Source organism: Echeneis naucrates, chromosome 9 (genome assembly GCF_900963305.1).
Source record: "Echeneis naucrates chromosome 9, fEcheNa1.1, whole genome shotgun sequence".
NCBI lineage: Eukaryota > Metazoa > Chordata > Actinopteri > Carangiformes > Echeneidae > Echeneis > Echeneis naucrates.
The window spans coordinates 17,522,504-17,535,153 of record NC_042519.1 but is presented as its reverse complement, the minus strand read 5'-3'; the positions used below and the strand labels follow the sequence as shown (position 1 = coordinate 17,535,153).

The window sequence follows — 12,650 nt, the reverse complement described above, 5'->3', positions numbered from 1 at the left end:
CCCGTCAGCCAGCTGAGCTTTACTGAATCCGGGTCCCACTGCGGCGGGCTGCCTGGTGCTCGAAGCTGGATGGTGGAGGAGGGGGGCTCCGCCAGCTGACGTTAGTTTTCCCGGGGTCTTCCCCGCTCTTTGCAGCTCACCTTTCCTCCGTCGCCCCGAGCAACCGAGGCAAAACAAACCATTGTCCCATGTAGGAATTAATTTCTCTGAGCCGTATGCTGTGCCTTCAGGGGAACTATAAGCCTATTTATAAACACATCATTCAAACAAAGTTAAGAAATAATAATAATAATAATAATATCAAATAAAAGATGGCTATGTTTTTGCGCAATGTGCATATAAAATAATTAACAAAATTAAATGAAATAAAATTAAATTAATTCCTCGGTCAGATTTTCTTTACATGACAATAGAGCGAAACCTAAATTGTCATTTCACGTGTAATAGTTGTTTTTCCTTGTGATGTCACACTAATTTTCCATAGCTGAAAGCCAACGTGTTTTGTCTCTTTACACTTGAATTGTGTTGTTGTGAGAGCTAAACATGACAAAAAACAAACAAACAAACAAACCCCCCCAAAAAAAAACACATATGATGATTTGAAAAACTTTCATGATTAAAAAAAAGGCTACATTCTTGTTTCTGTTCTGAAAGCTGTTATTGCTGTTCAAAATTAGCGAACGTCTTAAAATAGCAGCAGCAGTGGGGACGGGTGGAGGCTGAGGTTATGTCATTGTTTACACCCCCCAAATTTAGCCTCCAAAGTTTTTCTCAGCTGACTTCTCGGCCGCTCTCTGGATATAATATTATTTTGTGCAGTCGGAATAATTTTAGCTGATATTAGAGGGGAGCTCTCCTGTTTTTTTTTTTTTTTTTTTTTTTTATTTAATTTGTTTTGTTTTGTTTTGTTTTGCTTTGGCTTTTTGCGGTGAGCGGAACTTAAAACGCTGACTGCTACAAAACAGACAGTCCGGACTTCACCTTTCAAACTCCAGTGCCAGACACACGATCATGCCAAGTCAGACCTAAACAAGGCTTCAAGCATGCCCTCTCTACGCATACAAAAGGTATTTAAAGACGTCCTTTTCACTGGCTTTGGCCGCTGACATCTTACCGCCGGCTGCCTTTACCGAAGCTGCAGCTTTCTTCCCATCTTTAAAAACAAATTAACAGCGAAGCTAGCTGTTGCTAGCCAGGGAGCTAACCGTTGGGTGTCGTAATGTTAGCTAACAAGAGTAGTGAGGACGTTAGCTGGGCTGTTGGTGTCGAGTTAGCTAAATGTTAAATTCCGTGAGTAACGCCGGTTCGTTGAGGGCGTGTTTGCTGCTTGTCTGGCAGATTTATATGCATCTAACTCGAGAAAGAGCACTGAATAATTCAGGTCAGACTGCAGGACCAAGTAAGCTAACACTTGCTAACTCCTTGCAATAACAAAGTCAGCTAACGGTATGTGAGATGGCTAACTACACAGTTAGCCGGGCAGCTTGAGTCGTCGGTTTATGGACACTGTCAGGATAAATAACCTAATATTTATTTAATGCCAGTGCTCGCTGTGATCACATGGGAAGCATCGCTTTTTTTCACACGGAGATGAGGTTTGAACACTAAACGGTCACGGTTCATGGCTAATGAAAGTCCGATATCCTGACTCTGCCGGAGTCAGCCAGTTATCCAGTTTACAGGCAGAGATCTTTTGTCTGATCTTAGTCAAACATGATTTGAGGTAATTGTGACCGCCATCGCGTTACCTGTAAAGGTCTGCATCAGGTCTGTTTGAAATACAGATGTGAAAATTGAACCTATGATCGTCTCTGCACAAAGCAGTAAACACACATACAAAAACAAGTATAATCTTACAAACTAAAAGCTTTGGCAGATGACCCTGCTTGCTGTTTATGCCATTTGCTTTTACTATTAAAGTACTGTATTTAATTAACAGAGCATTTCATCCCACAGTCTTAGTGTAAGTGAACCATGGAAAACACAGGCAGGCATTACCGGTCTAGACAAGGCGGTTGGGAGAGGGGAACAACAGGAGCAGGAGCAGCAGCAGACAAGACGGAAAACTGGAGGATCCTAGACCAGGGGCGAGGACAGAGCTTCAGGCCAGAGGGAGGTCATCAGGGCAAGAAGAATCAGGGTGCGAGCTACTGGGCCAGCCCTAAAAAGGGAGCATCGGGACCTCTGAGCTACTCCCCCGGTGGATTCAGGGCTGGTCACAGCCCCTCACAGAAGGATGATGTCCGGTGGTCCATAGGTCTTGAGAGCAGTGGTGGGAGTTGGGAAGATAACTGGAGAGAGCGTTCACAGCAGCAATACTGGAGAAGGGGTATCCAAGGAGAGGGTCCAAAGGATGAGAGAGAGCACGGGAAAAAAGACACCCCTGAGCCGATTGCTGCTAAACCAGGTGAAGGTCTGAAAATCTGATTTTGGATATATAGTGAACACTTTAAGGTTCATCGCCACCTAAACTGACAAATAATCTGAGGCAGTCTGCCTCAGTGTTCTCAGTGGGCGTCTTTCATAAATGGGCTACATTGTAATTCTTTATTCCCCTATGACTTTGATCACAGTGATATGCTGTATAACAAATTGAGTTTGGGAATAAATTGCTTGACTCAGTCAATTCATGACTTAAGGATATTAATAATGGATTTTCTACATGTGGACTTCTTCATTTGTTCCATCCAAAGGGAGAAGACGGAGAAACAGACACAAGAAGAAAGTTTTTGCTGAAGAGAACAGGGGCAGTGTGAATGAAGACGCCACAATATCACCCAAAGAGCTGCATAACCTACAGCAAGCAGAGAAACGTCTTAACAAAGATGACATCTACTGCCTGAAGAATGTACCGACTTTCCATTGTTTCTTCACAAATACATTGACTTGAGCATATTTGTTAAGTTTATATTGTGCAAGTCTGTATTATTTTTCGAAAGTGGTGTCTGATATCTATATTTTCCTCCCCTTTTCTTTTTTTATTTATTTATTTATTTATTTATTTTCTTCAGAAGTCCCATAGTAACTCCAGTGCACTTTATACCTGCGCTGTGTGTGATGTTCTCTTGGAATCTGTGTCTGAAGCGTACAAGCACATCAGAGACAAACGTCATAAGAAAAGGACAAGGGTGAGAAACTAATTAATTATTCAAAGTACCATTTAAAGTCAACATTTGTGTGTGTATAAATTAACATACTTGCTTGTTTGTGTTTATAGGAGAGGCAAGAGCAGGTAATGCTCACTGAGCTTCTGCCTCCAGGCCCGGACCAAATCAGTGCAGTAAGTGCAGCACTTGAAGCTGTTGTCCGGGAACATGGGATGACTGATGAGGACGTAGAGAAGAGACGATGTGTGGTCTCTGTCATGCAAGACCTCCTTCTGTCTGTCCTCCCTGGTACGTTACCTGTACACAGAATATTTTCTTGGAGACAGAGACTTACCTAAATTCACGCTGATGGTGTCATTGCTTTGTATTCTCTATTTTCTCATAGAGATCACACTCAGGCTTTATGGATCCTCTTGCACTAAGTTTGGATTTAAGGATTCTGATGTCAACATTGACATTCAGTATCCACCTCATGTGAGTAGCCCAGTGTGAGTTCAATAGTGTGATTATTGTTTTTAAAAGGCTTTTGTTTATCAATGAAATTATGAAACCCCCAGCATACATCCTAGAAAAAGACAACAAAAACAAATAAGTATCAATTTGAACAATGTCTTTGTCACAAGTAGACAGTGTGTATAATAACAGTGATGAGTGATTTGCTTCTGTAACAGAGACTGTAAAGACAGGGTGGCTTGCAAAAGAATTCTTATTTTATTAGAATTTTTTTTCTTTAACTTTTAGGTGTCAGATGTTTCACTCTTTTGACATTGTACTTGTAAGACACAACACATTCATGTGTCCTTTTTATATTGTATCTATGTTGTGTAAAGGCTTTGAAATGGAATGTATTCACAGATGCATCAGCCAGACGTTTTGTTGTTGGTTAAAGAGAGCCTCTCAGTGAGCCGTGAGTGACCTCTTATTCATTATGACTTTGCTTTATCCAAATTTTCCACTAAGAAAGCTAGTCAGGTTGTAGGCTGTTATGGCACTTTAAATTTAATATGTCATGTACTATCCCCAGCTCTCTTTGTTGAACTGGAAGCCGATTTTCATGCCAGGGTACCCGTTGTCATCTGTAAAGAGAAAAAGAGGTGGGTGTTACTTGACTACGTATAGACATATTGATAATTAAAACGATACATTTTTTAATGCCAAATGTCAAGACAAAAATAATATTGCTGGAATATGATTTCTTACCCTTGCCTGCAGAGAAATAATAACAACATAAAAAAAAAAATGCTAATGATGACTGAAACTGTTACGTTTTTCAACAGTGGCCTGATCTGCAAAGTGAGCGCAGGGAATGAAAATGCATTCCAAACCACTTCCTATCTTTCTGCTCTTGCCAGTCAGGAGCCTCTTCTTCTCCCACTGGTTTTGGCTCTCAGACGCTGGGCTCAGGTATGTCTCCAGTTTAGAGCCTAACCCTTTTCTTAGCCAGACAACTAGTAAAAGTGACTCAGTATACCACAGTTTTTCCTCTACAACAAAATATTTTGTATTTAACACGTTTGCCTGCTTTTGGGTTAGATCTGTGAGATTGACCGTGCGGAGGAAGGTGGGCTGCCCCCCTATGTCTTCGCCCTCATGGTTATCTACTTTTTACAGCAGCGCAAAGAATCCCTCTTGCCTACCTACCTGAACCATGAGGTGTGTTTCTTTTCATCTTGGCTTTGAAATAAGATATCCACTCTCCTCAATAGAAACTAATCAATTCATTTTATTTTTAGATTAAGGTGTTTTCACTCAGCAGGTTGTCAGACTTCAATCTAACTCATGCAGAAGATGGATATTTACACTGGTCGTACACCCCTTCCTCCAGAGAATCATCACAGTCAACAGAGGATTCAAGTATAAAGGGAAAGGTAATCATAAACACCTCTTGATCTTGTTATTTGGCAGTTTAGTGCATTTTGTCATTTTGACAATGAATTGCCATGCTTAGATAAGGTGTCTACATTTATCATCATAATGTTCAGTCATAGAACACATCTTGCCCACATTTATTTTCATTGGAGGGAATAAATTTATAATGTTCTGCTATTCAAAATAAATTTGAATTAATCCTAAACAGAGAAAATTGTTCCTGAAGACAAAATTGATTGTGTTGGTAAAGTAAAAATGTTAATGTAAATCCTTTATGTATTTCCAAGGAAGTAAGGCAAATAGTTTAATATTTTTTTCAAAGCAGGTAGTAATGTATGCTTATTTAGTTAGTTAGTAAGTGAAACCACAGTTCAGGATATACAATTTAGGTGCTTTTGTCAGAAAAAGTTGCATTTCCCACATGAATCCTTCTACACTGCTGACAACTTACTAACGTTAAACCCGATTAATACAATTCCTTATTATGCACTGAATTTACAGAGCCTGAAGAACAAAGACCGTCCAGGTTTGCACTGCTAATGCGCGCTCATGTTTCTGTGCAGGTTCCACTGGTGTTTCAGAGCCCTCGCCCACCTGCAGAAGTTGGGCTTCTCTGGGTTGAAATGCTTCGCTTCTACTCGCTGGAGTTCAACATGGCTGACAATGTGATAAGTGTGCGAACTAGTAGTGTGCTGTCCCGAGAGATCAAAGACTGGCCAAAGAAACGCATTGCTGTGGAGGGTTAGAAACTTACTTATTTGAAGCCATTTTTGTAAATCAGTATTAAGAGTTTAGGTATAATGAACATGCTAATGCTGTTGATTTTGTTGGAGCTATTTTGTTGATTGACTGTGGGACTGAAAAACAGAAAACCCAACACTGTTTGTTAGTTTAAGTATATTAATATTTATGGATTGAACATGTTGCACACTCTTACCTGCTCGTGGTTTATCTTTAACAAATGTTTTTATTTCTGTGCTCAGACCCATTTGCTGTGAAGAGAAATGTGGCCCGGACAGTGAACAGCCAGCAAATATATGAGTACATCCTCCACTGCCTCAAAACCACATACAAGTATTTTGCACTGTCCCTCAACACGTCAGCTGCCAAACATAATACAGAAGCAAAGTGTAGACCTGGTCGTCAAACAAATGCCAAGGGTTTGAATGAAGACATTTCATGCCAGTATAGTCAGCTGACTCTTACATCTCAACATGCAACACAGCATAAAGATGTAGAAAATGGCCCTGAAGATTCTGATTGCATCATCGAGGAAGAGGAGGAAGTGGAAGAATACACTGACTCAGATGAAGAGGGAGAGAAGGAAAAGGAGGACCTGGGCAAAAGCAGCCTTTCAGAGGATGATGACGAGCAGGACGAGGATCTAGATATTGATGAGGACGCACATACCAGACACCACTTGGACAGCTTCACCACTGAAGATGAAGAGATTTTCCCGGTAGATGAGATTTCAGGGGAGGAGCTTTTATCTGAAGAGGGTCCAGACTTGGATACACCTGGTTCACTGGATGAGGAAGAGGATGAAGAGGTGGCACCTTTCACTCTGTCACCTCTACCTTTAGAGGATGCAGTCAAAGACGAGAGCTCACAAACTAAAAATGAAAAGCAGAGCAGACTACGCTACGAATTCACCAAGCAAGCTTTCACCAGAGGAAAGGTATGTTTAGCTTGTTTTTTTTTTTTTTTTCCCCTCCCCCAACTTTGCATATAGATGGCCAAAGTCGGACTTGGCATGTGTAAGAAAGCATATATCAAACTTGACCAAATATTTTTGAAGCTGCGTGGACGTCATTTGTCTTGTACTTTAATACAAAATGAATTAACAAAGAATTAACAAAGCAAATAATCTTATGTGCACTATCTCAGTTAAACTTGATTTAATTTCTTTTATTAGTCACACATGGTCGTGTGCAGCTTGTGCAAGCGTGATGGACATTTGAAAAAAGACTGCCCAGAGGATTTCAAGAAAGTGGATCTGGATCCTTTGCCCCCAATGACGCCAGAGTTTCTCAGTGTCCTCAACAAAGTCTGTGAGCAGTGCTACAGTGAGTATTCGTAATTGTATTTTTTTGCATCAAGATATTAACTTTGATGGCCATGAAATACGCCACCTTTCTGTTTGTTTTTTTTTTTTTTTTTTTTTTGGTACCGTCAAAAGTTTTAACATTTGTAATGTACATTGTTGTGGCCTGTTTTTCTTTTCAGCTGACTTTGCCCCAGATGAACTTGAAGTGAGTGTAAGAGAGCACATCCTTCGAGACTTGGAGTCCTTCGTCAGACGACAGTTTCCTGGTGACGTAAATCCGCCACACTTAATTTAGCCGTTTTCTTTTTTTCTATCAACAATTAAACTGACTGGTCATGTAATTTCCTGCACAGGCGCTCGGCTACAGTTATTTGGATCATCCAAAAATGGGTTTGGTTTCCGACAGAGTGACCTAGACATTTGTATGGTGTTGGAAGGGCAGGAGTCCATTGATGTAAGTTATCTTTTTATCTCATTGCTAATGTTACAATGCATAAACAGTTACAAATCTGATGCATTCAAGTGATCCTTAGTTCAGCGTCAGCCTTTACTTGTGAGCTTTTTAAAGATGGTTGCACTATCAAGTTATCACTATCAAGCCTCTGTGAAATTTCCTGTTAGAGGTAAAGACAAAATGTTAAGATAATCACTTTTTTCTAATACAGTAGGGAACATCTGTAAGAATTAATATGGTGATTTCAGTCTTGTATTATATTCTTGAATAAAATGTATATACGATCCTTATATCTACACATTTTCAACAGGATGGTAACTGCATCATTATCATTGAAAGCCTGGCAAGACAGCTGAAGAAACACCCAGGTAAGACATGAGGTAAAGGTGTCTAAGTTGCAGACTTGGATTACTGGGAATAGGTCCCCCCGCAGCAATTGATTAATTTGTTGTCTTGCTGCCAATGTTTGTTTTTGTTTGGGAAATTACAAGTTATCTCAACCAAAGTTAATGTTTACCATGAACTGGTGATGTAAGGAGTGGAGCAAAATTGATGAAAAAGAAAATGACAGTCTATCCTTTAACCTGTCTCCTTGTCTGTACCTTTTCACCAGGTCTGAAAAACATCCTACCTATCACCACAGCAAAAGTACCTATTGTGAAGTTCTACCATATTCGTACTGGCCTAGAGGGAGACATCAGTCTGTACAACACACTGGTATAGTTCTTTTCCTTTTTGCTGATTTTTTTTTTTTTTTTTTAGGTAAAATGAAATTGTCATAAAAATGTAATTTATTGTATTTATTATTAACATTATTTATTTATTTTTATTTTTTTTCAGGCCCTGCACAACACGCGCCTGCTAGCGTCATATGCTGCCATTGACAGGAGAGTGAAGATCCTCTGTTATGTCATGAAGGTTTTTGCCAAGGTGAATATGTTTTAAACAATTGAAGTCGATTGCCTCTTAATTTGTAAGATTTGGTTTCTATAGTAATATATAATTTCATTATGTTGTACGGCTTTACTGTATTACAGCCATATTTGTTTTTCCTTCCTTGGCAGATGTGTGATATTGGGGATGCTTCACGTGGAAGCCTTTCATCATATGCTTACACCCTCATGGTGCTTTTCTTTCTCCAGCAGAGAAGCCCACCAGTTATTCCTGTACTACAAGAGGTACTAAGGGTGGAAAAAAAATATTTTGCCATTAATTTGGCAGATATTACAATGTGATGCCAGTTAGACTGATAAGACAGACATAATATCGTACTGCTCTTAACCGTGTAGAATGAAGATATGTTGTGTAATAATTGCAAAATTGTTTGACTGAGCTTGATTGTTGCAGATATATGATGCAAAGAAGAAGCCGCAAGTGCTAGTTGATGGCTGGAACGTGTACTTCTTTCATGATTTAAAAACATTAGTGAGTAATGGATTCACAGTGAACATCCGTCTAAAAACTTCAGGGTACGAGTTGTTCACACTTTGTCTTCATGTCAATCCTGTCTTTCTTCTGTAGCCCAGTTGCTGGCCACAGTATGCGAAGAACACTGAGACAGTGGGAGAGCTGTGGCTCGGCCTGCTCCGCTTTTACACCGAGGACTTTGACTTTAGAGAGCATGTTGTTTGTATCCGTCAGCACTCTCGCCTCACCACCTTCAACAAGCAGTGGACTTCCAAATACATTGTCATCGAAGGTTAGTGTATGCAACATTTTCAAGATTCTGACATGTATGATAAAAAGACAAAGAGAAAATATAAAGTGCAGTGGCCTTTAAGTACTATAATTGTACTATAACTGCCTCCATGCAGTTTAATCAAAAACATCTCTCTGAATGACTAATTTTGTGAGATTGTGCTGAACTGAAATTACGGTGTGGCTACTTGGAAATTGGTGTCGTTATTAAATCATGTTGCATTTTCTTCTGTGTTCGTTACAGATCCGTTTGACCTGAATCATAACTTGGGTGCGGGTCTTTCCAGGAAAAGTATGATACTTTCTTTTCTGTCTATTTTTATCTATCCTCTGTGGTCACCTGTTTCCCAATCTTTTCAAATATGCTTTCTAATTGTGTCCAATCTAAACAGTGACTAACTTCATCATGAAGGCTTTCATCAACGGCAGAACAGTGTTTGGCACACCCATCAAAGTCTTCCCTCCCTTATACCCCAGTCAAATGGTTAGTAATTACTACGGAAACACAATAATTCCATATTTTAGTGCAAAATGGAAGCACTCACAATGTAGTTTCTTTTCATATGTCCCAGGAATATTTCTTTGATCCTGAGGTTCTCACTGAGGGAGAAGTAGCTCCAAATGATCGTTGCTGCCGCATCTGTGGCAAGATTGGCCACTTCATGAAAGACTGCCCCCTGCGTAAGAAGTATGTGCCATTGCAATGCATAGTTCATCACAGTTTTACTGTCAGATGGTTTTCCACACTTTGTTACCTATTTGTTTGTATTTTGTTGTGAATCTTCACAGGTCCAAGCATAGAAGGGACTCAGACAAAAGGCCAGAGCACATGAGAGAAAAAATGGATATGGCTGAGAACAACAAGGATCAGGTCAGACAAAAGCGTGAGCACTGGAGGAAAAGAGATGCACTGGAAATGCGCTGCTGCTACTTGTGTGGTTCAACTGCCCACATCAAGAAGGACTGTCAGTTGTACAGAAACCCTGCAGGTTCATATAAAGTTTAGCTTTTAATAAAATATGAAGTCCAACATGCTATACATCATTATTGCTCAGAAAATGCAAGTCTTTGTAAAACTTTCATTCATCATTTGGCAGGTAATGTGAAGATGGAAACTCACTTGAGGAATTTGAGAGAAAAGGAGAAACAGGTATGATCTCAGTGATGGTAATGTAAATTAATTCTAATGAATTAATAGAAACTCTACGTGAATCTTCCCCATTGTCCCCATTTATGTTACGTTTTTTTTTTTTTTTGTTTGTTTTAGGGTTCACCTATACAAGAAGAGAAGAAGAAGAGAAAGCAACAAATTGTGATATTAAGTCCACAAGCTGGTATGTGCCCCTAAGATACTTGTAACCTCACTTTAAATTAGTATTCTATTATGTGTCATGATATAGCTAATTTAACATTACATTTATTTATTTTTTCTTCTGAATATATTAATAAATAGTAAAGTTTTTAGTTCATCACATTGTGACAGTCTGGCCAGCTTAGTCATTTAGCCTGGCAGCATACATGTATATTTACATTGCAGAAGTGGCCAGTGCAGGTTTAAAGCTTGTTTTGAAATAACTTGTGAAAATTTTTGTTTTGTTTCAGGTAGTTTAGCCTGCCGAAATATGGGCCGCTCTGGTCACAGGAAGAGCCCGATAGAATGAGCAGCAGCTGTGGCCACACAAACCATAAGATTCTACTCTTGTCCATGTAGACACAAAGTCCAGAAACCTTTAAATCTGTATGGGACTGTTGGGCCAATGAAAGCCCATTAAAAGCCAAAGCCAGGACGCCTTGACTTGAAGCCAAATAGGGCCTTTTTATGTCTTTGTCCCCCCCCTCTTAAGTGTTTCTCCTTGGGGGAGCTTTTTAAAGCTTTGATTTTAACATGAAAAATCCATTATGCATAGACCTCATGTCCTTGTTTACCTACACTGCCAGTCAAGGTTTTTTGGGTTTGTTTTTTTTTACATTCATTAAATTTCAAGCAGTGTCATTGCAGATTCAGTGTGAAATTGCTTAAATTAGAAAACGCAAGTAATTGAAACTTGTCTGTTATGACTTATTGTTAATTGCTGGGATCCTGATAACCATAATAATGTATCTTTTGCAACAGGCCAACAGTTTCTTTTGCAATAGATGTTAATGCTTATTGATACTATATAGGCTCAACCGTCTTCACAGGTAAGACCTAGTGTTTTTAAACACTGCTTCAGTTGTAAGACAACTGGACATGGCGATGGTGTGGTATGTTGTCTGCTGCTTAATGTGACTTCACGTCAGTTAAGAGTGATCAAGATGGAGGCCCTTTCAGATAAACCTGAAAGTTGCTTGTTAGTTTACACATTCATTATTTTCTAAATTTGTGAGGCTGTTAAAGGTGAATTGTGTAATTCTTTTTCTTCAGATTTAACCAAAAGAGATTTACAGTATAGGTTCAGAAGAATTTAAATGATGGCCATGATCATTTTTTTAGGGAATTTCTTTTAAATCCTGCTGTACTTGTCATCAGCACTGACGTCCAGCAGTCTGTGTCTCCTTCAGCTTTGAAAGCAGCTATTCATGCAGGATGTCTCTGTGCACTTATGTGTCTCTGTGTAAGAGAAAACACCCTGTAGATAGTTTGTCAGGATCATAGTTTTATTTTTTTGAGACTGTTGATCTACCCCTATTTCATAAACATGTTGCCCCTGAGCTGCCTGTGTGAGTGAGAGGTAAAATGACAAGTGCGAAGTGAAACTGTACTTCCTGTGCTTACTCTAACATGTACGTAGGGAGTGTTGTAACTGTGGTGCAAGAACGTATAGTTGAAAAAGTTTCCTGCTTACATAGTGGTCAAGGTTTTAAAAAAAAACAACAAAAAAAACAAAAAACTGGTCCAGCTGATCGTATACACTGCTGCAAACATTTTGTTCACTTACCCCTAAACTAGAGGTAATCTCAGTCATTTGAGGGGAGAGAGAGAAATGTATTTATTTGCCACAAAGGCTTCATTTTATAGTCATGGTGCCACAGATTGGTAGCTGCACTGTGAGGATCCACACCCTTGTGTTATGTTGCTGCTAAGTCTCAAAGACCTGCTTATCATTCAACTTCAAATATGGACTATCTGGCTATATTGTTGTCCTAATATGGCTAAATTTTATTTTTAAAAAAAGTGTTGTTGATGGTACTGTAATGAAATTCCCATTTTAAAGTAACTTTGTTTTAATGCCAGCCTCAATGCATTTCTTTTGCAAGTGGAAGATTTAGTTTATCAAGGAACTCCAATCCTGCCAGGAAAGGTTGGCTTGCAATCCATTATGTGTCTCAGCATTCATTAAACAAAGCAAATCCCACTGTGGATTATGTGCTTGAATTTTTTTTGGATTGTGTTTTGTTTAAAGCACCCTACACACGTTTGTTTGAGCATGAAGGTCTTGTCTAGAGGTCTGGATGTGGTATATTTGGATTATGTTTCTTCTCCTTATTTAGAGGA

At 39.3% G+C, this 12,650-nt stretch overlaps 1 protein-coding gene across 2 annotated transcripts; it reads left to right on the top strand.

Moving 5' to 3' along the window:
- The first annotated feature begins 939 nt into the window (after nucleotides 1–939).
- tut7 (terminal uridylyl transferase 7) lies at nucleotides 940–12,045 on the top strand. 2 transcript variants are annotated; one of them, XM_029511432.1, is made up of 29 exons: nucleotides 940–1,067; nucleotides 1,957–2,407; nucleotides 2,694–2,848; nucleotides 3,012–3,128; nucleotides 3,218–3,395; nucleotides 3,493–3,581; nucleotides 3,963–4,014; nucleotides 4,132–4,201; nucleotides 4,385–4,511; nucleotides 4,641–4,760; nucleotides 4,841–4,975; nucleotides 5,540–5,717; nucleotides 5,960–6,654; nucleotides 6,892–7,042; nucleotides 7,203–7,289; nucleotides 7,377–7,477; nucleotides 7,788–7,845; nucleotides 8,091–8,194; nucleotides 8,318–8,407; nucleotides 8,542–8,655; nucleotides 8,825–8,902; nucleotides 8,999–9,176; nucleotides 9,420–9,467; nucleotides 9,568–9,659; nucleotides 9,748–9,863; nucleotides 9,965–10,164; nucleotides 10,273–10,325; nucleotides 10,443–10,509; nucleotides 10,778–12,045. In XM_029511432.1, the coding sequence occupies exons 2-29, from the start codon at nucleotides 1,975–1,977 to the stop codon at nucleotides 10,834–10,836; spliced, it is 3,945 nt and encodes a 1,314-aa protein (XP_029367292.1). In that variant the 5' UTR covers nucleotides 940–1,067; nucleotides 1,957–1,974; the 3' UTR covers nucleotides 10,837–12,045. The 2 variants fall into 2 exon arrangements, with proteins under 2 accessions (XP_029367292.1, XP_029367291.1); XM_029511431.1 differs by having other exon boundaries at nucleotides 1,957–2,413.
- Nucleotides 12,046–12,650: the final 605 nt, after the last annotated feature.